This window comes from Aplidium turbinatum, chromosome 10 (genome assembly GCF_918807975.1).
Source record: "Aplidium turbinatum chromosome 10, kaAplTurb1.1, whole genome shotgun sequence".
Classification (NCBI taxonomy): Eukaryota; Metazoa; Chordata; class Ascidiacea; order Aplousobranchia; family Polyclinidae; genus Aplidium; species Aplidium turbinatum.
This window is the reverse complement of record NC_137481.1, coordinates 14182268-14206777: the sequence shown is the minus strand read 5'-3', so window position 1 is coordinate 14206777 and position 24510 is coordinate 14182268. Positions and strand designations below refer to the sequence as shown.

The following is a 24510-nucleotide window of genomic DNA, read 5'->3' as shown; positions in this document are numbered from 1 at the left end:
ACAAGGATTTGAGGAAAGATCTGCTGATTTTGGTGGTTGTGCCACAAAGCTTAGCCTAGAATTTCGCTAACCATACTGGTGTATCTTGATAACTGTGACTAGTGTGTGTGTCATAAGTTTGTAGTAGGCGATCTACCAGTACCTCGGAAGCTATCGATCTCATTTCAATAAACTACTAAAGTTTAATACGTTACTGGTTACAGGTGTGTTGCAGCCTACCTTTCATAAATATAAGTAATGGAAGAGCTAAACTCATCTGTTTTGGGTACCCAAAAGCACTGGAATAGTGTGTATGACAAAGAGCTTTTAGATTTTCACAATTATGAAGATAAAGGCGAAGAATGGTTTGGTCGAACAGCTACAAAACGAGTTGTGAGTGTTAATTTAGACTATGTGTGAAAGTATTTTGTTAAATTCTTGTTAATTTGTGTAGATCAGTAGTTCTCAAACTGGGCTCTGTGGTCCCCAGTAGAGATGCAGCGAACCCAAAATTTTTATCCGCACACCGCACCGCAACTGACTCATCTATCCGCGCACCGCACCGCACACCGCAATTTATCTGGAACTTTGACACTGCACCGCACCGCACACCGCAAATTACAAAATTAAAAAAAAATATTTTAACGAGTTATTGTTTAGAAAGTCAATTGTAGGAAAAAGCATCCATGGCATATAACTGGTAACCTAGTACCAATACAGTTGTGCACTAATTGGCCAGGCTAACCAGATCATATTCTCTTATCAGCAATGCATCTAAGTTCTAAGACATAATACAAACTAAGACAAATAGAATGTTCCTGGATCCAGTATCAGGACTTTTGAACACTTTTTGTAAGCAATAATGCAATTATAATGCCAGTGGCTATATGAACTACACACACAAGAGTAAAACTTATAGCCTGAACTCACTGGGCTAACTGATATAGTAAATAATGCGGTAGTTGCGCTAGGCCTATAGCCTGGTAACTGAGCTTATCAGCTAGGCTACTAACCAAAAACATTCGTACAGCTTCCCTGACAAGCAAGCCCTAAAACCCTGTCAACTGCAAGCCATTTGCAATTTGCATTTGCATAGCTTTCCATCTTAGGGTTTCCGAAGGGAAAAATAACTGATCCGTGTTTCCAATTTAAATTTGAAGTTTCATAGCTGATTCTTGAAAAGTTGAAAGTTTACGTTTACGAAAGTTTAATTTCTTGAAAGTTTACGTTTACAAAAAATTAATTTCTTGAAAGTTTACGCGGCAAGCGGCGCGGCGCGGCTTTGTCATTTCAACCTTCGGCGCGGCGCGGCACGCGGCGAAAAAGTCAAAAGCGGCCGCGTACGCGGCGCGGCGCGGCTTGCATCACTAGTCCCCAGGTGTTCTATGAGGAAGTTTCATGGAGTTCGCCAACATCTTTTAAATCACATGAAATAAAAATAGCTACATAACTTTAAACGTTTTCGGCAAAACTTTCTGCCCTCGTCAGGAAAATATCTTAGTTCATCTAAAAAAAAACAAATATTCATGAATGTTAATAATAAATGACTGAAATTAAATAAAACTGCACTGACCTGCATACAAACAACTACTGACAAACAAACACAAAAGGTGGTAACAATCTGTCATAAATTATGCGGGAGTGTGATCATGAGACAAGATAGTGAGCGGAACAACATTTAGGCAATGAAGGAAAAACCACTAAGCAACATAAAACAAAGGTGATCTAATACAAATTCAACGAAAAAGATGCTCCTCCAGCGAATAATTGTTTGTTGAGCCTGGGGTTGTGCTGTTTTATTTGGAGTGCCTCATGAATTTTAGTTTCAAACTCTGATTGACAGTTGCGAATTATTTTGAATGAATCTAATGCAAATTTGATGTTGGAACAAATACTGCAGTCAATATACCCTCAAAGGCTATATTCACAATCAATCACAACACCATGGTAAGAATAGCCACTGTGTTCATATAATTTTGTGATAATAATTGTCGTGAGGCTTCTCATATTGATTGTACAGTCTATTTAAAATACAGTTAGATAACAGGGTTCGATCTTAGCACTGATCCTCTGGCCAATGTCTAGTGCGAGTCTCCCGCGGACCAGTACGAATCGTTTCGCACTGGTCCGACTGTCCAGTGCAAAAATATTGTATTATGTCGTTTGGAGTGCGTGGTTCTCGTTTGCGCTTCTCTTCAAACAACAAAACACGTGATCCGTGTGTGTTAAACCGTAAAAAAAAGGCAATCGCAACATCACGTGACGGTGTTAAATCGTAAGAAAAAGGGTAATCGCAACAACACATGAGCTCTGGTAATCGCAATAACCACGCAACAGATCTTCTGACCATCCAGCTACACTGCTACAGTCAGCAGAAATAACAGATTTCGACCCCAAACCTGCCATACATCCATGGCTGTCAAACGATTCATCTGTGAGGTCAAGAAGGCCCGACACTGGCTAGGCCTATGTGTTTACAAGACCAGACAAACACACATCGGATTCAGATTATGACCCCGTGATTGTCCCGTCATCAGATTCTGATTATGACCCATCATCTGATTCAGAAATTGAAGAAGAGCCCCAAGTAGATTGATTGTCTTGCCTAGATGAACTGTTGTTACTGTTATTGCCATTGTATATTTCCATGTTATTGCCACCATTCATTATTGTCGTTTTAAAGTGGTTTTCCCTGGGTTGGCCTCGTGCTTCCCACGACCAGGGCTGCGATTTTTGCCTTTTTTGGTGACGAGGTCACTCGACACACGCCATCACTATTCGACAAACGCCGTGCCTTACGAAAAAAAAAAACGAAAAAAAAGGAAAATAAAAAGGAAAAAAACTGAGAGAGGACTAAACGTTGTCAGGTCGAAGAGCAATCAGGGGGGCATCACGTGATGCAATCATAAAAGTGCTGACTTATGTAAACTTTCTTGCGCCAGGTACTACAAAGCAAGGTCTAAAAGCGACGCTTAACACGAGAAACTCCCAAGGCGTCAGCGCCACCATTTTGAACACTGCGGGAGAATGCTTTGATCAAAGTTCCAACGCCTGGCATCAAACATTTTGCAATCACACGTTTTGTGCTATTCGACACAACGGGTTTCTTTTATAGATGAAATATTCTAGGCTACGTTGAGTTGTCAACGTCTATGCCAGTTTGTATTTCGCCGTTTGAGCCAATTAACAATATTGCTCTGGTAATATGACTGTTGGATACTTGCTATGAAAGTTTTTCATGTGTAAAAAACAGCCTAGTTTCCGACCCATACGCGCCGACTTCCGGGGGGCGCCGCCCCCCCGTAAATCAATGGTTGAGGGGCAACAAAAATGGCTATTACAAGTGGTATTTCAAAGATAAAATACTTCGCGAAAGATATTTACATCATTTAAACGGGCAGAATGCTGAAAGCGAAAAGCAGCCTTTGTACGTTGCTCCTGCTCGCAAAACAGCAGCTGATCGCATTGCTTTCTCTGGAACGTGAATTACTACTGAGATGCGCAAGGCACGCACGCTCACAGTCCCACACTGCTTATCTTCCAGCGCGTCAGGAGCAACTTCAAATTCAAAAATGTTTATTCTCATTTCACGAGTTATCCAAACGTCCGTTAGTTTTTTGTGACTTCAAACATGAAATCGATTTTAGCAAACTTATCGAGTTGAAACTACGACACAACGAACAATTACGTGAATAAAGAATCAAAGACAAAATGCATTTGTCAAAACTGTCATCCTTGTTTTGCTTTAATAAGCACTTATTGATGTATATATTTTCACAATATATACATCAACAATTATGAGAAAACTGCACTACCGTATTCGATTAAAGACTTTCGATAAAAAACAGAAAACACTTCGCCGTTGTTAACGCTTTGAAGGTAAGTAATTAGCAAAATGAGCGAAACGAGGTTAATAAAACTGCGTTTTATTTTGATAACTTCACTGTCTTGAGTGTTGTTATTCACTCGCACGAAAAGGAAATCAATCGGCTTGTTTTCCAACTATTCCAATTATGAGCTAACAATATCAAAATTTTTACAACTAGGCGCATTGCATGCGTAAAACTAATCCTTTCAAGCAGCGGTTCTAATAAATTCGGTTTGCGACCTAGGTGTCAATATAAACAAGACGGTAAGCTTAATCAAAGACTATTTTAATTGAGTAAAAAGCCTTATGGTTATGACGTCATCACCTTTCTCGCCCCCCAAGGTTTTTTGCAAAGTCGGCGCCTATGTTCCGACCAGATGTTCAGAAATACAGATGAAAAAAGTCGCTATTTTTATGGAAAGGAGTTCTCTTCCAAACATTTTGAACACTGCATGAAAATGATTTGATCGAAGTTCTAACGCCTGCCATCAAACATTTCGCCACACACGTTTCGTGCTATTTGACACAACGGGTTTCTTTTATAGATAAAATAACCGAAGTAGGCTACTTTTAGTTGTCAACGTGTTTACAAGTTTGTGTTTACGTCTGACTTAGCCTATGCACTTGTTGTTTCAAGATTGCAGAATTTTTTTGCAATGTGAATAAAGAATTGTAGACAGATAAACACGGTTGCAACTCGACTTCCTTCCACTAAAAGAGTTTCTGTGATTACGTAATGGGCGATTTTGCACATTCACAAAAGCACACAACCCAGCTAGCAAAACTCGTCGTTTTTACATTGATTCAACGTCTGCAGACGTTGAATCAATGCATGCCATGTATAAACAAGTTTGCTGGCTGGGAAGTCTGGACATCTGCTGGAAATTTGTCTCGCACCAGGCGAGATGCTATCCTTTGAAAGATTTAACAATGATGGATTTTTGTAGCCAGTGCATGATAACGAAAACAAATTTAAGATTTCCTTTCCGTTCATCATCATCATAATCCATCGTCGGTTTGTTCCCCACTAGTGGGGGTGGCCGATTGTTTCCGCGCAGCAATTGTCTTAATCCCTTTTCTCCATTTCACCCTGTCCCTTGCATCTTCCTCCTTCAGTCCGACTTTTTTAAACTCATCCTTCACTTGTTGTTTCCACGTTCTTCTTGGACGACCGCGTTTCCTCTTCCCATCCACCTTTAGATCTAGTGCCTTTCTAAGAGTTATTTAACTTAAAACAGGTGATTGATACAGGAGAAAAGAAACGCAGAAGTACACAATAAAAGAACACAATAAAGCCTACTTATTACGGGTCTGCTACTATTCAGTGAGTCCGAATCGGTGAGTCCGATTTGGTGAGTCTGATTCGGTGAGTTCCTAACCTCTAACCCCTAACCCTAAAACGGCAATAATAATTAGGCTACGGTACCCAATAATTCAAAAAAAAAATTTGAAAAAATCCCCCGTTAAGGGATCGGACTCACCGAATCAGACTCACCGAAACGGGCCATTCCGACTTGTTACGCAAGTTTTTACATCAAGAAAATAGCCTAGTTTCCGACCAGATGTTCAGAATTAGAAACACAGATAAGAAAGGTCGCTATATATAAGAGTTCGCTTCTAGAAGAATAGTAGGTAGTCACTGGGAGTGCACAAGGCAAGGTCATAAACAAGTTGTAAGAACAGCATAGCTTTGCCCAACTACAGATAGAATAGTCTTCAGTTAGTCAGTATCCTATAATGACTAAAAAATGAAAGAATCCTCCAACAACACAGATGGCAAAAGCTTCGGTCGGTCTTACCGAGAAGTGGTTAAGGTTCAGCAAACAGCGAGTGAAGTGCGGGATCTGTTCGCAGGAGCTATCGAGAGAAGCATTGCCATGTCACTTTGGAACTTATCATTCAGGTAAACTTCCGGCTAATAGCTTTAGTAGCTTGACATCGCAAAGCATTCTCAATTTTGAACAAATTTAATCTTTCTGCTCCAGCTACGCACTGCACGACTCGCGATTAAGGCCGCTGTCTGACGAAGCTATTCAAGATGAACTATTTGTTGGCGTGTGCGGTCCACCGATTTCACTGGCAAAACCATTGTTGCGAAAAGCACTTGACTGCCTGTTCCCCAATGGTTGGCATTTCTATCTTCAAAAAAAAAGTACCAAATACCGGAAATCTCCTGTCTAAAGTCATACAGAGGCAGCATAATCAAGATCTAGCAGCAAGCATGCCCTGGCATTAATGTTTGTGTTGTTACTAATATTCTTTCCTTTTCACTGTTATTAATTAATTCGTTCTTGTGTTACCGGTACTTTACGTGATTGCATGTAGTTTGTTGCAATGTTGTACGAAGAGGCTTGTTTGCCATCTCGGCACCCCTTAAACGCTGTAGGCCTGTAGCATTACGCCGTTGTTTTGTATTAAAGTGGTATTGTTCCGTTTTCTTTTATCTGCAGTTCATTTTTTGCTTTATCTTCGCTGTGTTTCTTGGTAACTTTCATGTTTTGCTCCTAACTGTGTTTGCATGCGGGTACGTGCATAACCATTAACGTACTAAGCGAGACTAAAGAGATGCCAAAGGAAAAATTCTCCATCACGTAGTAATTCACAGCCAAACGCTTATAATCTGACTCCTGTGACGTCATAACACTATTCGACAAACAAACGCAAAATTTTTGGTCATTCAACAAGGAAAAAAAAATTGCAGCCCTGTCCATGACGGGTCTGCTACTATTTGGTGAGTTCGATTTGGTGAGTTCCTAACCTCTAACCCTTAACCCTAACCCCAAACCCTAAAACGGCAATGATAATTAGGCTACGGTACCCGATAATTTAAAAAAAAATTAAAAAAATCCCCCTTTAAGGGATCAGACTCACCGAAACGGGCCATTCCGGCCCACGACAATCTTGTTTTTATCAATAAAAGGGACGGACCAGTGCGATCTTGTGCGGACCAGTGCAAGTGGTGAGCCACTGGTCCGGTTGGCCAGTGCGAAAAAAAGTTAAGGTCGAACCCTGAGATAAGGTCTATCTTTCACCACAGCACTTTGCACATTCATCGTCTCTAATAAGCTGAACTATCGTAACTCCAAAAATGCAGTTTTGAGAAAATTGAATTTTAAAGTTCACGCTGTGTTTGCTGTACATTCATTTACGATAGTTCATCGTTCTGTATCATCAAAACTAAAGTAGATAGAGTTACGATGCTTTAACAAAATATACTGTAGTCTATAAAGATACCAAATCAATCAAAAACGCAATTTTGAAAAATTTGGACTTACGATAGTTCAGCTTATTAGAGACGACATATCCATACAATTCCATAACTGCTAGTTATTCTCTAGTTCTGTTTTTTTATTATATACAGCGTCATCGATAATTAACATTACAACTTCAAACAACTGTATTTAACGTTAATATTTAGCGTTACAATGTTAATAAACTGAATACTTCTTGATTTTATATTTTTAGGCCTAACAAGGAGTGATATTGGCAAGGCCTTAAAAATTAACAGAGTGTTGATCTGGAGAACTCTCAAAAGGCACAAAGAAACTGGAAATGTCAAAAATTGATCTGGCCAAGGTCACTCTCGAAGCGCCAGAACTTCAAAATTGATAAAAGCAACCAGAGAAAAGATGCGAAGAGATCCATTCAAAAACTGGCAAAGGAGACGAACGTGGCCTATGGAACCATGTTCACAGTTCTCAAGAAGGATTTGAAGATGAACCGATTCAAATTCAAACACATGAAGAAACAGTTGCTAAATGCCATTACCATTGAGAAACTTCTCTCCAGAGCCAGAATTCTGCTTTCACGCATTGAAGGAGGAGGCATGCTGCCGAACCTTGTGTTCAGCGATGAGAAGAAGTTTGATGTCCAGCGTTGTTAAACAGTCAGAATGATCGTGTTTGATCAAGAGATGGTGAATGATGTGAAAACCCGGGTAGTCACTCGGAGACAAGGGGCGGCATCAGTGATGGTGTGGGCCACAGTCGAATCAGGAAGGAGTCCATTGAGTTTTGTGGACCAAGGAGTAAAAGTGAACCAAGAAAACTATTGAAATGATATTCTTGAGGGTTCATTGTTGCCTTGGGCAAAGAAATACTTCAAAAATCGTAATTGGTCATTCCAACAAGATTCTGCTCCTTCACATTGAGCTAAGAGAATGCAAACCTAGCTTTCAGCCAATGTGCCGTTCTTCGTTTCCAAGGAAGAATGACCTTCTTCATCCCCAGACGAACCCCCTAGATTTTGGCATCTGGTCTTACCTGGAGAGCAAGGTTTTGACTAAACACCAAAGTTTGGAAGCACTGTAGGCTACTCTGAAAAAAGAATGGACCAAATTCCTCAGAGTTATTCATGACTCTTGCAGGTCCTTTTCAAAGCGTCTCCGATTTGTTATCGACGCAAATGGCGGACACATTGAGTAAAACTTGTTTTTCCTAAACATTTATTTATTTGACAATAATATTATATGTTTATTACTCAAAAATTGTCTACCATTTGTTAAATACAGTTGTTTGAAGTTGTAACGTTAATTATTGATGACTCTGTATAATGTATATGTATATCAACAGATTATGTTTTACTCCAAAAACAGGTTAAATGGGTTGCTGCTTCAGAAAAGATTTCACACAGCTCCAAAATTCTTGATATTGGTTGTGGCAATGGATTAATGCTATTAGAATTAGCCAAGCTTGGTTACAATGCCTTAACTGGTGTTGATTACTGTAAAGGTAATTTATTGTCAAACTTCTCATTGCACTAAGTATGTTATTGTACTTACTAACATAGGCGCCGACTCCAGGGGGGCAGGGGGGCGGCGCCCCCCCGTGAATTTAGCTCGGGGTGGCTGCCCCCCCGCAAATTATTTAAAAAAAATCCTAAATCAAATGTTTCTAAGTTCAGATTCGCGTTAGTTTGACCTTCATTGCGGATCGATCTCAATTAAAAGATCTACTTGTTGCAACAAGAGCGCTGCTCCTAAGATAACAAAAGAAAGAGAAGTACCGTAGCTGATAAACGCCAGCATGGTGCCGTTGAAGCATAGTAACAATGATTGAAAAACGTTTTTCTTGATTTCTTTTGCTTTGTTTTTTCTTGGGAGTGTCAATAACGAGGTACGGCTTGCTGTTTGCTCAGTTTAGTATCTAAGCGTATTAAGAGCTAAAGTTCAAAGTGACCAGCATATAATTCGAAGTAGCCTACAGGCCTCGAAATTCGTTTTTTTGACGGCGGACAAACGTGTCCGGTCTGAGCAGCTATCTCGGCGGACAAATTAAGTCTCACGGCTGACACACCAGTTTTAGCCGTCGATCGTCATGCGTAATCACTTTATCTTGATGACAATTCTTCGCCATTTCAGAACTATAACTACGGTTTAGAAGGCTATTTAAAAATTCAGTAAAGTCACTCTGAAAGGCTTTCATCAGACCAACGACTTGCGCTTGAAGAGTCAAAGCGCCGTGTATAGCTGGTCAATACGTCACAACACTGTTTAACTTCCACCGAACGAGGTCGTGTGGCTTATTGCGTCACAATGCTCTGGGCAGGAGTCGGAAAATTTCTACACTAACGCTACTGTTTTCTGCTGTGCAAAGTTTCACAGGCTTTTTTCTTTAAGTGTATTTTTGCGTGTCATGTGAGCGAAAGTAAATTTTCCTTGGGTCTTTTCTTTCTTACTGTAATACCAAAACTTAACAAATTTTGTTGCATCTTGCTGTAATAGCCTACTCGTATAATCTAATTTAGTAACCAACCTTGCCGTATCATTATTACCCGGAGATCAAAGCCAGACATTGTGACGTAAACTTGAACTAAATTGCGCGTGATTAGTGTAGAGAAGTACCTGTACTCCTATCGATTCTTAGCGAAGGATTCACCTTTGTTACGCTGACTCAATGTCATCAATCGTTGAAGCAATGTAAAAATCGAAAGTTTTCCTCCTTGAATGGAAGTTAAGGGATACAGTATTCACATTTTCTAGATGCGCGCTAGAATGCGCTGGAAATTATATTATAGCAACAATTGTTCGTGCTATGCAATGACGATTTGTATCGCTAGTTCCTGTGTTATTTCTCGGCGGACAAATATGACCGACCTAGATGGTACTTCCCGCGGACATCACATAGCCTACTGTGACGGCGGACATGTCAATCAATCAATGTTTTATTTGTCAGTAACAGGAACATAGGTACATGTTTGAAATATGCAATTAATATACACAATGCAAAGTTACACAAGTTCCCATACCGACAGGGAGACAACGAAACGACCATACGGTCTACAAGTCAATTGCCACCCTACGGAAATGACGATTTTGCCATTTAAACTAAACTTACAAGAGAAAAATAAAACGTTAAAACGTTCCCGCGCTTCAACATACGCACCAAAAAAAAAAAAAAAAACATATTTATGATAACGTAGGCCTAAACACAAATTCCAAGAAGCAAGCAGAGATTAATCAAGTTTCCGACTGAACATTGTATTGCATAATAATGAAACTGGCAAGTTGGCTTCCATAACATACCTTTCCATAACATGTCCGATGTTCGCCGTGAATTTCGAGGCCTGAGCCTACATTATAAAGCTTGGCGATATACAATGGCATATAGACGCTAAAAACATCAATGCTGACAAACAAAGATCAGCATTTTGAATGTAAGCAATCAGTCGGCTAGAAAGTTTGCCCCCCCGGCGATTTTCAAAACCCGGCGCCTATGCTTACTAACTTAATGAAATTTAAATCATGGATATTTGGATAATGGATATTTTACATAAGAATTGTGTGCTGGTTATCAACGCCGATTTTGTATTGTTACCGGTACACATGATTGTGAAGGTTACACATACTTGTGTCATGTGAGGTGTGACTCGTGACTATGCAAATTGTAAGATGGAAAGAATTTTTTAATTGATGTACTAATGATGTGCTTCAGTATTTATTTTGTACAGTAGATGAAAAGTTGTGGTACTAGTATACATTAAACTATTTAAACAATAAAGTTATGCAACTTTGGTGAATTTTTTTACGTTTGTGAAAGCAACAATTAAGATATAATTTGTGTAATTTTTTTTCTGGCTGTGCAATAGTTGTATATTTAAAAAATCAAAATAACGTTGGCAAAAACAAACTTTGCAGTATTTTTCAAGTATGATTTACCGCAATGCAAAAATATCGTTATTTCTCCTGTTCACTTTCTAATGTTTATGATTATTCAATACTACTTTCTTTCCATTAATAAATAAGTACACAAAAGTTGAGTTTATTTTTTTGTTATGCACAATTGCACATTTTATTTTCAGATGCTCTTAAACTTTGCAAAGCCATTTTCAACAGTGAGGGTTTCAACAATAAAGAAGCCACTTGGTTAGAATTAGATGTGACACAACAAACAATTATTTGCAGCACACAAAACGCAGGAAATATGCAATCATGGAATAAATGTAAAACTTTCCCTGATGGCTTCAAGTTGCAATCTTTTGATTTGTGCCTGGATAAAGGGACATATGATGCTATTAGCTTATGTCCAGATAATGCTTGTGAAATGCGTTCCTGCTACCGAAAATGTGTTGAAAATTTCTTGTCTACGAGCACTGGACTCTTTATTATTGTTTCTTGTAACTGGACGACGCAAGAACTTCAGTCTCATTTTTCAAACTTTTGTTTGCTTGAAGATTTGCCTGCACCAACATTCTCATTTGGTGGTAAATCTGGCAAAACAGTTTCTACATGTGTTTTTCAATATCAACCGAAAAGTAGTAGTTAATATTTTTAATTTTATGTAGCCTAATTATTTTCTGCAATTATCACTCCTGCGATTGCTTGGTCTGCGACAATTGGATGCACCCGATTTGGAGATGACCTTTATCGAAGACAATCGATTGAGGCTTTTGCTCCTCATTCATTTTACATAGTGTTGATTTAGATTATGTCAGTGCTATCTGTGTCTTCTGTTGCTATTACCTTACGTTGCCAAACGCTACTCTATCAAGGTACGAAATGCCACACTTCACGGAATGGCCCGTTTCGGTGAGTCCGATTCGGTGAGTCCGATCCCTTAACACTTAACAGGGAATTTTTTCAATTTTTTTTTTAAATTGTCGGGTACCGTAGCCTAATTATCATTGCCGTTTTAGGGTTAGGTGTTAGAGGTTAGGAACTCACCGAATAGTAGCAGACCCTACACTTCACATCTACTTGAAACTATTGTTTAATTGGGTCAACGCAACTATTGTTTAATTGGGTCAACGCGTCTGCTCCAAATCGGTCGTCTCTGAAAAGGACCGTCTCTGAATCGGCCATTTCGCTCATTGCTTGTAGTCGATATCAGGGTAGTCCTACAACGACTCTTCAGTCTTCACTCTTGAAAATTGGGAATAGACAATAGTCATTAGACACCTAATGGTATTTTACTTTATTTGGACAAATGTTTCAGGAGATATTGTCAATTATGTGTTGGCCACTAGAGCCAGTAGCCAGTATAACGCTAAGGGAAGCACAAAGTTGCTTTTATCTTGGCTGCTCTTGGACCAATTTAAACAGTGTTTTATTCAATTATGTGGAATGAAGAGAGGAGCTTGTTTCCAAAGTAAATACAGTGTTGTATCTACGAGTCGATTTAGCTTTTACTATCAGTTCATTGTTATGTTTGGTTGACTATTACATTTTGAAGTATAAATGCACCATTAAGCAAGCCAGTTCATTCACTATCCGAACATCTCAGTGTGGCTACTTTAAGTAAGACTACTCACCATTTCTTTTAAAATTTGTGATTTTTGAAACGAGTTGTGTTTGTGCTGATACCAATGCTTATTTTTAGTCTGGTGATCTAGCTAATGTCAAGCAGTGAATAGCCATTAGCCAATATATAATTACATACGAGCAATCAAATTTATTTGTTGTTGATGTGACAAGGAGTAGCATGGAGGGAGAACACGAAAAAACATTACCACTTCTTGCAGGTATGTTAATTTTGTGTTTCTCTTATCAAATTTTTAATTTTACTTCTCTCATATTTTCTTCATGCTTTGTTTCTTTAATTGACTGTTTTGTATGTTATTGTCCAAATTACATAATGCTGACCACTTGTTCATATTTATTTTTCGGATTTTTTTTAAGTAATTACAAAACCAGTTAATTATTCTAAGTACTGACTATTACATTCTTGTCATTTTATTGTAAACACCTGTAATGTCATAATTGACTGTTTATTGTAGTACGTGGCTCGAATGGAATTTCCCTTGTGGACTGGAATGGAGAAAAAAAGGGAACTTGTGAAACTATAAAGTTAGTAGAGCAAAAATATTATGTTTTAATACATGCGATATTCAAGATCGTTGAGCAATGAGCAAGGCTGCCGTTAAGGTCACACTTTGTTTAGACAAATGCTTACAAACCAACGAAAGAATGTTCAATATTGAAATTTGCAAAAGTAAAAGCTAACAAGTATGCAGAATCCCCGACCAAGTTTGTGCATATAGGCGTACATGGTGTTCCCGAACTTAATGTCACTTACTCTTATCGCCATTCATCATTTCTATGATTTGAACTGATCACTATTTTTGCGTTTCATATTTACAGAATATCTGAAAGCGTATGCCGAGTGATGAAGTTTTCCAACAGCGGCAACAGACTGGCGTGGTGTGATGGCTCGAAGTAAGCATTTTGCTTTCGATTTGTTGAAACAACATCTTTGAACATAAATTACATACATAACAGTTGGGCATTGGCATTTTAATCTTGTCTTTTGCAGATTGCAAGTGATGAATGTTAAATCAAGGGAAACATTCTTCACCACTCCTTTGTCAAGAACATATGCCATGTGTTTTTCCGCAGATGAAAGTATTTTGAGCACTTGGGAACCGTACGCTGGTAAACATTGTTTGGAGTTTATAGCCGTAAGATGAGAAGTAGATTGCCAATTTTGAAGAACTGCTACTCGCCTATTACTTTAGTGTTTTATGTTCTACTAACACATGCTAGGTGTTTTCCAAACAAATTTATTAGCTAGAGATTATTAAGGTTTACGAAATGTCGTTGTGTTTCAGTGGTGGTCATAGAATATTTTATTAAGGTATTTGTATTTCACATATTATTTTGCAAAGAATCATATTTACCATTTCACAACGTGAGTTTTTTTATCCTGAAATTTTCTGTTTTTGCAGTAACGAAAGAATTTCCTCAGGGAAAGCCGAACTTGCAAATGTGGGACATAGAGAGTGGAAAATGTATTCATGAGTTGGTACAAAAGAAAGTTGATGGGTGGAAGCCGAATTGGGAGAAAAAGTCCAACCTATGTGCAAAACTGGTCGGAAGTACTGTCCATTTCTACCAAAACAACGACTTCCGTGAGTCGCATTGATTTTCTGGCTGTTCGCTGGCACGCAATGGCTTTAATTTCGCTTTAACTAATAACAGTCATTTCGCTTTAAATGTCCACATTTTTGATAGCAAACGCTATTAAAATATAAAAATAATCTTACGGTACGTATGTAACTTTTTGTAAAGGTTTGTGTGGATGCCACTTATTTACCAGTGGGGGACAGTTGTCAGTCCGAAATGTAAAGATATTTATTTCAACGAGACCTTACGGCTTACGCTGTGGACGTTTTATAAAATTATGTCTTACCTATTAAAACGCTTTTAACGCTGAACCAAATGCCAACCGACCACATTTACAAAATTTTTCAACTCACTATTTGAACTTTGAAGGTGTTAAAAAAACCTCATGTATTTACAAGAACAATACCACCACCTCGTGCTTTGCAGATCAAACCGTTGCCAAATTGAACATCCCGAAATTGGATTCATTTGAAATATCTCCCAACGAAGGCCGACTTAGAATTGCATGCTTCATACGTGGAACGAAGGGGGCACCTTCGTCAGTTCGAATCTTTAACTACCCGCGCTTTTCTCCATCGGATATGATCGCGAGCAAGAGCTTTTTCAAAGCAGATTCCGTGAGTTTTGTTAAAATGTATTTAATCATCAATCGTCGCATTGTTGCACGATCTGAATATTACCAATTTATATTTTTATGGCAAGTTGACCGCTACAGATTGCATGCTAGATCATGGTAATCCCAATAGGCAATTATTGTCATTTCACATTGTTTCAGTCGTTACATGACATTGTCTAACACTTAGCGATGAAACAAAGTAAAGAGCAAAGTTTGCAGGCTGAGATCAAGTAAAATTCTCACTATGCAGCTTGCTTTCGGAACATTCTGCCTTCGATTAACATCAGTCAAAAATCTTTGCCCCAATCTGTGTTCACTTTCATCTTGCTATTGAAAATGGGAATGGATAGGCTTTTGGCCCGCTACGATTTTACGAGTGTGTCTTTACTGTATCATACATCATTTAAATGCTGGTTGGCAATGGCCAAGCAGCCTTTGACCGTGAAAACTTTGTGGTATTTCTATCTCTGCATCACACCGAGTTGCTTTCAGGTGAATATTCTATGGAACAAACAAGGGACAAGCTTACTGGTGAAAGCTGCTGTGGATGTGGACACCACTGGCGAGTCTTATTATGGCGAGCAAAGTCTTCACTTCATGACATGCAAAGGAGAAACGGCAATAGTTAGTTTATGTAAGCTATTGACGCACATTTCAAGGAACTCATTAGCTCCGTTGGTCACACACGGAGCAACAATGTAAAGCTGGTGCTTAGAATGTTGTGCGTTGTATCGCCGATGGTGTAGGAATATAATTATTATACAGCTTTTCAGACTGTAGGCCTACAACAAATATTACACTTTGTCCTTTTTTGTTATCAACATAACTTTGACGACAATGCATCAAACAACGACGCGCCACAAGTATTTAAAAATGTAAGACTTTATTTTGATGCTTATTCTAGGTTACTTTTTACTTCCATCACACCGAATAGGTTTTGATGTTTTCTTCTGTTCAGCTAAAAAGGGTCCGATCTATGACGCGGCGTGGTCTCCCAGCTCGTTGACCTTCTGTGTTGTGTTTGGTTTCATGCCGGCGAAAGCATGTATCTTCGATTTAAAGTGTGACATGCTGTTTGAGTTTGGTCCAACACCGAAAAACGAATGCTACTTCAACCCACAGGTAAGCCTGGTTACTTAAGACACTGCTCAGGCAGGGTTGTCTAGGAAAAGCGATTTGGTAATTGACTCAATGTGTTTTGATTTTTGTCTTTAAGCTTTTAGTCGAATTATTGTTAACGAACGTCTGTGTAGTCTAGAGCTTTAGAACTTTTTCATGTACATATTTTCTTATCTTCACATAATGGTTTGTATTTGCTGAACATTTTTCTCTCTGTAGGGCAACTTATTGGCACTGGCCGGTTTCGGAAATTTGCGTGGAAATATAGAAATTTGGGACTACGAAAGAAAAAAGCAAGTCGCACAGTATCAATCACTAGACACGACGTTCTTCGAATGGTGCAGTGATGGAGCTAGCTTTGTCACTGCCACCACATCACCTAGATTGCGCGTGGGAAATGGTTACAAGCTTTGGAATTTTAAAGGTAACCAAAGTGAGATAAAGCAGCTTAACCATCAAGCTTTCATACGCTTGCTACTTTGCGCATAATTACCAGATATCGTTAAGTGCAAGTTACAAAATTTCTTCTGCATTTATTTTCTTCAAATTCATGGCAGCACCCATGTTCCAACGCTCTTGTTCTGTGGATACTTAGCCGCTATTATCTTGTGCAATACAAGAAATAGGTTGACAGTTTAGGTTGTTGTTTTCTGCAATGTCATCATTGAGTAGATTGCATTTGATTAGCGTCATTGATTGTTGCGATCGTATTCCCTCTAAAATGACAAGGTCTTCTCTTTCAGCTGGAGTTTGTCACGAGTACAAAGCAGACCGAGACATCAATGAGGTCACGTGGCAGCCTGCTCCCGAAGGCGTCTACCGCGCTCCGATTGTGCAGAATGTGTCGAACAAAGAAATAAACGACATCATCAAAGCGTCAAAACCGGCTTCGTATGTACCGCCACACGCGAGGGGGAAGCAAACGTATTCTGCCGCCAAGGTACTTGAGCTTCCGTGCTGGGATAATCGAGCACGCAGATTTCAACTAGCAACTATTTTAGGCCTCTTCATACTGTGAAGAAGATTTTAGTCCTGCTTTGGACAATAACTTTCTTAAAAACTAAATCGTAAACTTTTGCTAGACGCGATGCATTGAATATTTTTTATGAAGTTAAGTTATCGAAAAATGTCAGTAGTTAATTTTTTTGTATCCTCGAAACTTTTGACGATTGTTCTTGTGACGTAGAACCGGTTTGAACGTGACGACGAGGAACCTGCTGCCGTCGTGGAGAAATCTTTGTCGAAATCCGCACAAAAGAATAAAAAGAAGAGAGATCAAAGAAGAAACAAACAGGCGATGGATTCTACTCCTTCCAATATGAGCTCAGAGCAGAAGGATGCTGTAGACATGGCGAAATATCTTTTAAATGATGACGCAGCACCGCAGGACGCCGCAGCGAATTCGACAGAAAAAAAAATCAAAGGTTTACGGAAGGTAATTTTAAAAGAGTTTCCAAACTGCAGATTTTTACTTCTTGTTGATAAAGATTGCTTGTTTGAGCACTTCATCCCACAAGTGATAACTGCAAGACACTAATTTTGAACAATAATTTGCTTTGATGTCTTTTATGTTAATACCCAGATCTCGCCTTCGTTTAAGTCGCGCATTTTTTGTATTTTAGAAATTGCAAGCGATCGAAAAACTTAAAAAACAGCAGCAAGAAGGAAAACAGCTCGAGAAGAATCAAATCGCAAAAGTTAATACCGAAGCTTCGTTATTGCAAGAGCTTGAACAATTGGAGATAAATTCTTAATGAACAGTTGAGGTTCTCATTTCTAAGCTGCTTCGAAGTATTCGCATTGATTCCAACGCCGATTCCACTCTTGTTTTGTTGTTGCTCAACTACAAGGTTGTTGTGCATTGAACGAAGTGAAGGAAGTTTCTATTCTTTAGCGGGCACGAGGCTTTCTAAGCGGCTTGTTTGTTGGTGGCTTCTTTTAAACTGCTTTTGTGGTCAAAGCCAAAGGATCACACAACACTGATCATCGTGACTGGGTGTTCAACTGTTCAGTGCCTACTTTGTTTCATAATGTTGTAGTTTACTCAGTTGTATTTTACCCGTAGAGGATTAAATGAATTTGGTATTTAAAATCGTTTTCAAATTACCGTCGTGTTTCCAGAATAAAAAATACTTAGTGTACTTTAAGTGTTAGGATGGTCACCACTCTGTGCTATGCGTGGACTGTTCAACTTTAACGTAACCGCTAGCCAATGTGTTGCATTTAAACGATCCTGGTCTTGCTTTGTTAACGGATAAGTTAATTTTTAATTGGAGTAGCTGCCTCATTTGTCCTGTTCGTATTGAAAATTGGCTTTTCTATATTCAGTCACTCTGATTAGGTTACAGATTAAAAGCTAGTGTTTTTTGCAATATTTTGCAAAAAAAAAGTTTATAATTTATTGTTTGATATTGGCGTAACCTCTTAGAAACTTTGCAACTACGTTTAGGCACTGTTGAAATTCCATATCAGACCATTGCCTGCTTTTGTAACCTCCCATAAGAGTAACACATCAAGTTTGCCGTCAACCTTTACGCTACAATGTGACGATTCTGACACCCGCCGCTCCAAAGCATCATATAATTTTTGAACAGCTCAAGTTTTTACGAAATATCAACCACAGGAACTGATGAAGACTGCATAGAAGAGCACTGATACATCTGTTAAGACTGCACAAAGCAATTACAAAGTAACTTCCACTTTATTTGCTTTTAAAATATGTGATCGAAGTGTAGGGCTTAAACGAGATAGCGCCATGATTGCCCTCTCGACCGCGTTTAGATAGTAGCATTACTGCATTAGCGTATTTCTATTTACAATAAGCTTGCATCTCAATAGAAGAGTGTTATTTAAAATTGTAAAAAGTTCAAGAACAAACATTTACATGCGAGCAAAGATTGCTATGAAGCTAGGTTTCAACTGTAAATAAGTTTTGAAACAAGAAGACTTGCAGAACTGATCAGCTGACAGCCTCGCTCCTTGATTTGATACGTTCCGCAAGAGGTTAGAACCGTTCACTGCTGAAGTTGCAGAAAATATGTGGACTATGAAAAGTGCGTTGATGTGCTCAGTTACATAATTGATAAGATATGAAAGTCGTAAAAGTCCAGCTTGCGTCATGAGACCTTATGGCTCTTCAACTCGTCGTCTACGTCTTCCCGAACGGATTTGGCTGGGTTCTGGTATCCCTCGAAGTCTATCAGCGTTGACAAAGATGCTCTCCAAGTCTGAACTAAATAAATAACGATTTTTTATCATTGAGAATCAACAAAAACAGCAAATAAATGATATTTTGTACATTGAAATAAACTTCGATTTTCTCTATAAATTTAAACCTTGCTCCAACTTCGATTGCACTCCGTTTGGCCTTATCGTGCAATTGCAGCTCTCATATTGTTTCACGACGATTAGCCCAGTAGACCTAACGTAAAAAAAACCTCTACCGTTCCTTGAACACTTCGTGTGGTCTATGCCAACCCTCACTCATTTTCGTAATTCTGCAGCTCAACACACTTGTAGGTATCCAGTAGGCTAAGCCAGTTCAACAATATACTTTTTATTTCAAAAACCAATTCGAGTTGCTACAGGCCACTGATCAATAAATCCACAAAGTCACCACCACCCGAACCTTATCACCAATTCGCAACACCATCGTTATCTGCGCTGTAGGTACACTGCAAGCCATCAACTGGTACTCGCGTTCTGCGTTTCGAGCAGGCCCGGATTTAGGGGGGGGGGGGGCAGAGGGGGCAGGTGCCCCGGGCCCCCCGCTATTTTTTCTTCCTTTCAGCTTTTGAAGTTTCTGCAAAATGCTGTGCAGCAGTGCTGGATTGATGCTACTGTAGACACAGAGGTGGTTTTTCGCGCCGTAGGCGCGAAAATTTTTTTGCAGGGGGGCCCCCGATCTAAAAGTGCCCCGGGCCCCCCATCAGTGAAATCCGGCCCTGGTTTCGAGTGCCTCAACCAAACCTTCCTTTGCTCTGCAGAGGGCTTGTCACAATCAAGGTGCAAATGCCTCGCGATGGCTTGCTTTGTATCTTCAACGAATGTGCTATTTTCATTATGGAATTCTGGTGCGTTGTGTTATTATCGGTTATGACCTGAAGTAACCTCTGATTGAGAAATTTGTATTATGTAACGTATTTCTAGAATCATCTGTAAGCATGCAAATCTAGAAGGTTCTGTTGTTTTTCATGATTTCTGAGCGTCGTTTGTCATGACGTCATAAGGTTGTTTATCAGTAAATGTCCGATTGCGAAATCGTTATTATGTAAGAATCTTCTTGTGAACGTGACATTCTTTAGACTTCTATAAGCTTCTGCTTGTTGACATTTATTGCAACTTGACAGAACAATGTGACGTTACGTAACCTTCTCGATGTTACTGGACTGAACAACCAACTATAAATAGTGGTGTAGTTTGTATTCTGATTATTCTGAGATTATTATTATGGTGATTGTTACGAGTTGATTATGAGAGTTGTGCTATGAGTTGTGGATTGGTAGTTGATGCAGAAATTAGAGTTATTTGAGAAGCCGTTCGTTAAAGTTTTTCAAGAAGTCAGATTATCATTTCGCTAGTAGAATTATTCGACATTTAATTGACTGCTTTTCGGTTGACCCATCAAACTACGTCATTGAATCTTTCCAAGTCTTTTTTCTGGTAAGAGATAGAAAGAAATCGTGACATTCTGGGGGCTCGTCCGGGAAAACCGAAAAAGGGATTAACCGAAAAACCGAAGAATACCGAAGATTTATTGAAAGAATAATAAATTAATGTCAAGATGGCGGATACTGTCAAACATGAGATGATTGAAGACTTAGGGAGCATGGCTGAACGAATGGGGCTGACTGGTAATGAGAAGTCTCAGTTTGTGATGGAAGAGTATCACAAGATAATGGACCAAAAAGCTCAGCGAGAAGCTGACGAAAGAGAAGATAGAAGAGCTGCTCGTGAAATACGGAAAGCAGAACTTGAAGCTGAAGAAAAACAAGCTCAACGAGAAGCTGAAGAGAAACAAGCGCAGCGCGAAGCTGAAGAAAAACAAGCGCAGCGCGAAGCTGAAGAAAAACGTGCTCAATGGCAGTACGAAACAGAAGCTGAAGAAAGAAGAGCGCAGCGCGAAGCAGAAGCTGAAGAAAGAAGAGCGCAATATGAATTGGAAAAGTTAAAACTTGAATTAGAAAGACAAAAGCTGGACATTGGTGAGCGATCTAATTCTACTAATGATAATGCTCGAGATGTTATTGTGGCGCAAGTTAGACGTCCAGATTTGCCATCATTTGTTGAAGAAAAAGATGAGTTGGACAGTTATTTGTTAAGATTTGAAAGATATGCTACAATAGCCAAATTGGAGAAGTCGACGTGGGCTACCCAGCTAAGCATGTTATTATCGGGACAAGCTCTTGATGTATATTCAAGACTTTCGCAAGAAGAGGCCATGAACTACGACAGATTGAAGTTAGCTCTGTTAAAGCGATACAATTTTACCGAGCATGGATACCGTCAAAGATTCCGTGAGGCAAAGCCTGAAAGACACGAAAGTCCAGGTCAATTTATTGAACGTTTGAGAAACCTTTTGTTAAAATGGTTTGAACTTTCGGGGGCCGAACAATCATTGGACGGATTGGCAAACCTTATAGTTAGGGAACAATTCACAGATTCATGTTCAAAAGATCTGTCTGTTTATCTAATGGAGAGAAGTCCAAAGAATCTAGAAGAAATAGCCAGTGTGGCAGAACAGTATTTAGTTGCTCATGATGAGAAGTTGTCGACTGAAGAAACGTTGTCATGCGATAATGACGAGGAGCAAACAAATAATTCTAAAGGAGGTGCTGTTCCAAGAGAAGTACGTTGTTTTAATTGTAATGGCTTAGGTCATAAGTCTGTTAACTGCCGGAAAAAGACTAACATAAATCATCAGGAATCGAGGAAGTGGTGCAATCGTTGCAATAGGCAAGGACACGAAGCGAAGGAATGCAAGGACAAGTCGTTTTCCCGATCCAATCAGTCTGGAAAAGATGAAGACACGGACGTTTATCGATGCGGTTGTGCGTTAATGATTCCTGAACCCACGCTTGGGGAGGAGAGGCCGGATGAAAATGTTTGCGAAAAAATAATACCTGAAGATTACCTGCCAGTAGTGGATGGAAAAGTTGGAAACAAAAAGGTAAAAGTTTTACGTGATTCTGGTTCTACGGGTATAATGGTGAGGAGAGATTTGGTTAAAGACAGTCAATTAACGGGAAAAACTGGCCATGTGACAAAAATAGATACCACTTCAATCCAAGGACCGTTAGCGATGATATCTATCGAAACTCCGTATTGTAGTGGGACTGTGAAAGCGTTATGTTTACAAAACTCTTTAGTTGATCTGATAATCGGAAATGTTTTTGAGAGAGATTCTGAAGTTACTTGTTATTCTTGTGGCAAGAATGGTCACTTTGCTCAAGATTGTTCTGCAGATAATCAGCAACGATCTCACGATGACGGATATTACGAGCGCGAAGAACCGAGGAGAAGAGGCAGGCGACGACCATTTGGAGTTTGCTATAGATGCGGTAGACGCGGACACTTCGCCAGGGAGTGCGTTGCTGACGGCGGACATTCGGAAAATAGACGTTGCCGTGACAACCACTGCTACCGATGTGGGGAGATTGGACACATAGCCAGGAGCTGCTCTTTTGATGAAAAGGCTTGCTACAACTGTCACAGAGAAGGTCATCTCGCCAAGGACTGTCGGGAGAGGAGGTGTTTCCGATGTAAGAAGATGGGTCATCTTGCTCGCCGGTGCATTGAAAACATTGCGGACGTTGGAAACTTTCACAGTAAACGTGACTATTGTTTTGAGAAAAGCTATCGTTGGTAGTTCATGCAACGATGGACTTATGAGAATTGATTATTGAGTAATTAATTGTTTTGTAATATGTTTTGTATTGATTGTGTTGTTATATTGTTTGCAACAATATTCTAAGAGGGGGCGTATGTCACAATCAAGGTGCAAATGCCTCGCGATGGCTTGCTTTGTATCTTCAACGAATGTGCTATTTTCATTATGGAATTCTGGTGCGTTGTGTTATTATCGGTTATGACCTGAAGTAACCTCTGATTGAGAAATTTGTATTATGTAACGTATTTCTAGAATCATCTGTAAGCATGCAAATCTAGAAGGTTCTGTTGTTTTTCATGATTTCTGAGCGTCGTTTGTCATGACGTCATAAGGTTGTTTATCAGTAAATGTCCGATTGCGAAATCGTTATTATGTAAGAATCTTCTTGTGAACGTGACATTCTTTAGACTTCTATAAGCTTCTGCTTGTTGACATTTATTGCAACTTGACAGAACAATGTGACGTTACGTAACCTTCTCGATGTTACTGGACTGAACAACCAACTATAAATAGTGGTGTAGTTTGTATTCTGATTATTCTGAGATTATTATTATGGTGATTGTTACGAGTTGATTATGAGAGTTGTGCTATGAGTTGTGGATTGGTAGTTGATGCAGAAATTAGAGTTATTTGAGAAGCCGTTCGTTAAAGTTCTTCAAGAAGTCAGATTATCATTTCGCTAGTAGAATTATTCGACATTTAATTGACTGCTTTTCGGTTGACCCATCAAACTACGTCATTGAATCTTTCCAAGTCTTTTTTCTGGTAAGAGATAGAAAGAAATCGTGACAGGGCTGATTAAGCTCACAAAAAGCTTTCTCAATCCGAGGATAAAAGACAATCAATCTACGTCCGTCTCACACCAATAATAATTAAATCGACCAAATGATTCCTAAAAACAGCTGGATTTCCGCCTTGGGGGTGGTCAACAATAGATCAAGTCGCTTTTCCCACACGAATATTAAGAAGTGTTCTTTGGCAAAGAACGTAGAGATTCTGTTTCGACCTACAAGCATCACATGGAACCGAGGCTTCACCCAGATGCTGCTTCGTCTGGTTGTTGACAAGCCATGGTCAGAATGATGATAAGACTGGTCGATAAAAGTAAATTACGTGTGACGAAGTCAGAGTTGTACACTCTGACACTCATCACTGTTGTATGACAAGATTACCAAACTCTTGCTCGTCATCTGCAAGATTTCTATAGTACCGATACTAGCCTAACATTATTTCAACATAGAATCATGCCTCTAACACTCGTAGAAACTCGACGTTCTACGCCGGTAGTTAGAAAGTGTAACCTACATTTGTGTAAATGTCATATAGGCTATATTTTAGACATAAACTTTCTGTAATTGTAGGGAATTTCTATTCTCTTTCGCCCTATGTTGTAGATAGCCTATCGACATCTATGGTGTAGAAGCATCGTGAGGTACAAACCTAAGTCTGCAGGTAAGAATTGCACAAAAACAAAACAGTCGCTCACTAACATGGCAGTACATCATTATCGCATTAGCTAAACTACAGTCCCTGGAAGAAAAAAGCTTAAATCAGCCATAGGGTGCTGACTGCAGAAGTGTAGGCTGGTTGGTTGGTTTTGAATGTTTATCCTCGGACTGACAAAGCCATGATTGGTAGTTTCGCAAACTTGTAGAGGCTCTTGACGCAGGGCCGGTTACCGAGATTGACAGAGTAAACAG

The 24510-nt window shown here is 39.3% G+C and overlaps 3 protein-coding genes across 3 annotated transcripts in view; 2 read left to right on the top strand and 1 right to left on the bottom strand.

Annotated features, from left to right (window-relative positions):
• The first annotated feature begins 237 nt into the window (after positions 1–237).
• Positions 238–12246, top strand: LOC145778980 (EEF1A lysine methyltransferase 2-like). The gene is made up of 3 exons (XM_082590563.1): positions 238–372; positions 8442–8577; positions 11147–12246. The coding sequence occupies exons 1-3, from the start codon at positions 238–240 to the stop codon at positions 11608–11610; spliced, it is 735 nt and encodes a 244-aa protein (XP_082446689.1). The 3' UTR covers positions 11611–12246.
• A 369-nt stretch (positions 12247–12615) lies between these two features.
• Positions 12616–18601, top strand: LOC145777909 (eukaryotic translation initiation factor 2A-like). The gene is made up of 12 exons (XM_082589264.1): positions 12616–12805; positions 13061–13130; positions 13425–13499; positions 13597–13715; positions 14009–14191; positions 14613–14803; positions 15295–15436; positions 15761–15924; positions 16141–16345; positions 16665–16861; positions 17108–17356; positions 17544–18601. The coding sequence occupies exons 1-12, from the start codon at positions 12766–12768 to the stop codon at positions 17673–17675; spliced, it is 1767 nt and encodes a 588-aa protein (XP_082445390.1). The 5' UTR covers positions 12616–12765; the 3' UTR covers positions 17676–18601.
• A 411-nt stretch (positions 18602–19012) lies between these two features.
• The window catches only part of LOC145777908 (uncharacterized), a 31618-nt gene continuing 26120 nt past the window's right edge, over positions 19013–24510 (bottom strand). The window contains exon 31 of the mRNA XM_082589263.1: positions 19013–19153. Coding sequence (XP_082445389.1) covers positions 19048–19153 — 106 coding nt within the window. The 3' untranslated portion in view covers positions 19013–19047. The remainder of the gene's footprint in view (positions 19154–24510) is intronic.

Excerpts from the sequence above, each read along its gene's own strand:
- LOC145778980 (XM_082590563.1), top strand. The coding sequence starts at position 238 with ATGGAAGAGCTAAACTCATCTGTTTTGGGTACCCAAAAGCACTGGAAT. Across the intron at positions 373-8,441 it reads GAACAGCTACAAAACGAGTT|GTTAAATGGGTTGCTGCTTC; the intron begins GTGAGTGTTAAT and ends CTCCAAAAACAG. Across the intron at positions 8,578-11,146 it reads TGGTGTTGATTACTGTAAAG|ATGCTCTTAAACTTTGCAAA; the intron begins GTAATTTATTGT and ends TTTTATTTTCAG.
- LOC145777909 (XM_082589264.1), top strand. The coding sequence starts at position 12,766 with ATGGAGGGAGAACACGAAAAAACATTACCACTTCTTGCAG. Across the intron at positions 13,500-13,596 it reads GCGTGGTGTGATGGCTCGAA|ATTGCAAGTGATGAATGTTA; the intron begins GTAAGCATTTTG and ends TGTCTTTTGCAG. Across the intron at positions 15,437-15,760 it reads AACGGCAATAGTTAGTTTAT|CTAAAAAGGGTCCGATCTAT; the intron begins GTAAGCTATTGA and ends TCTTCTGTTCAG.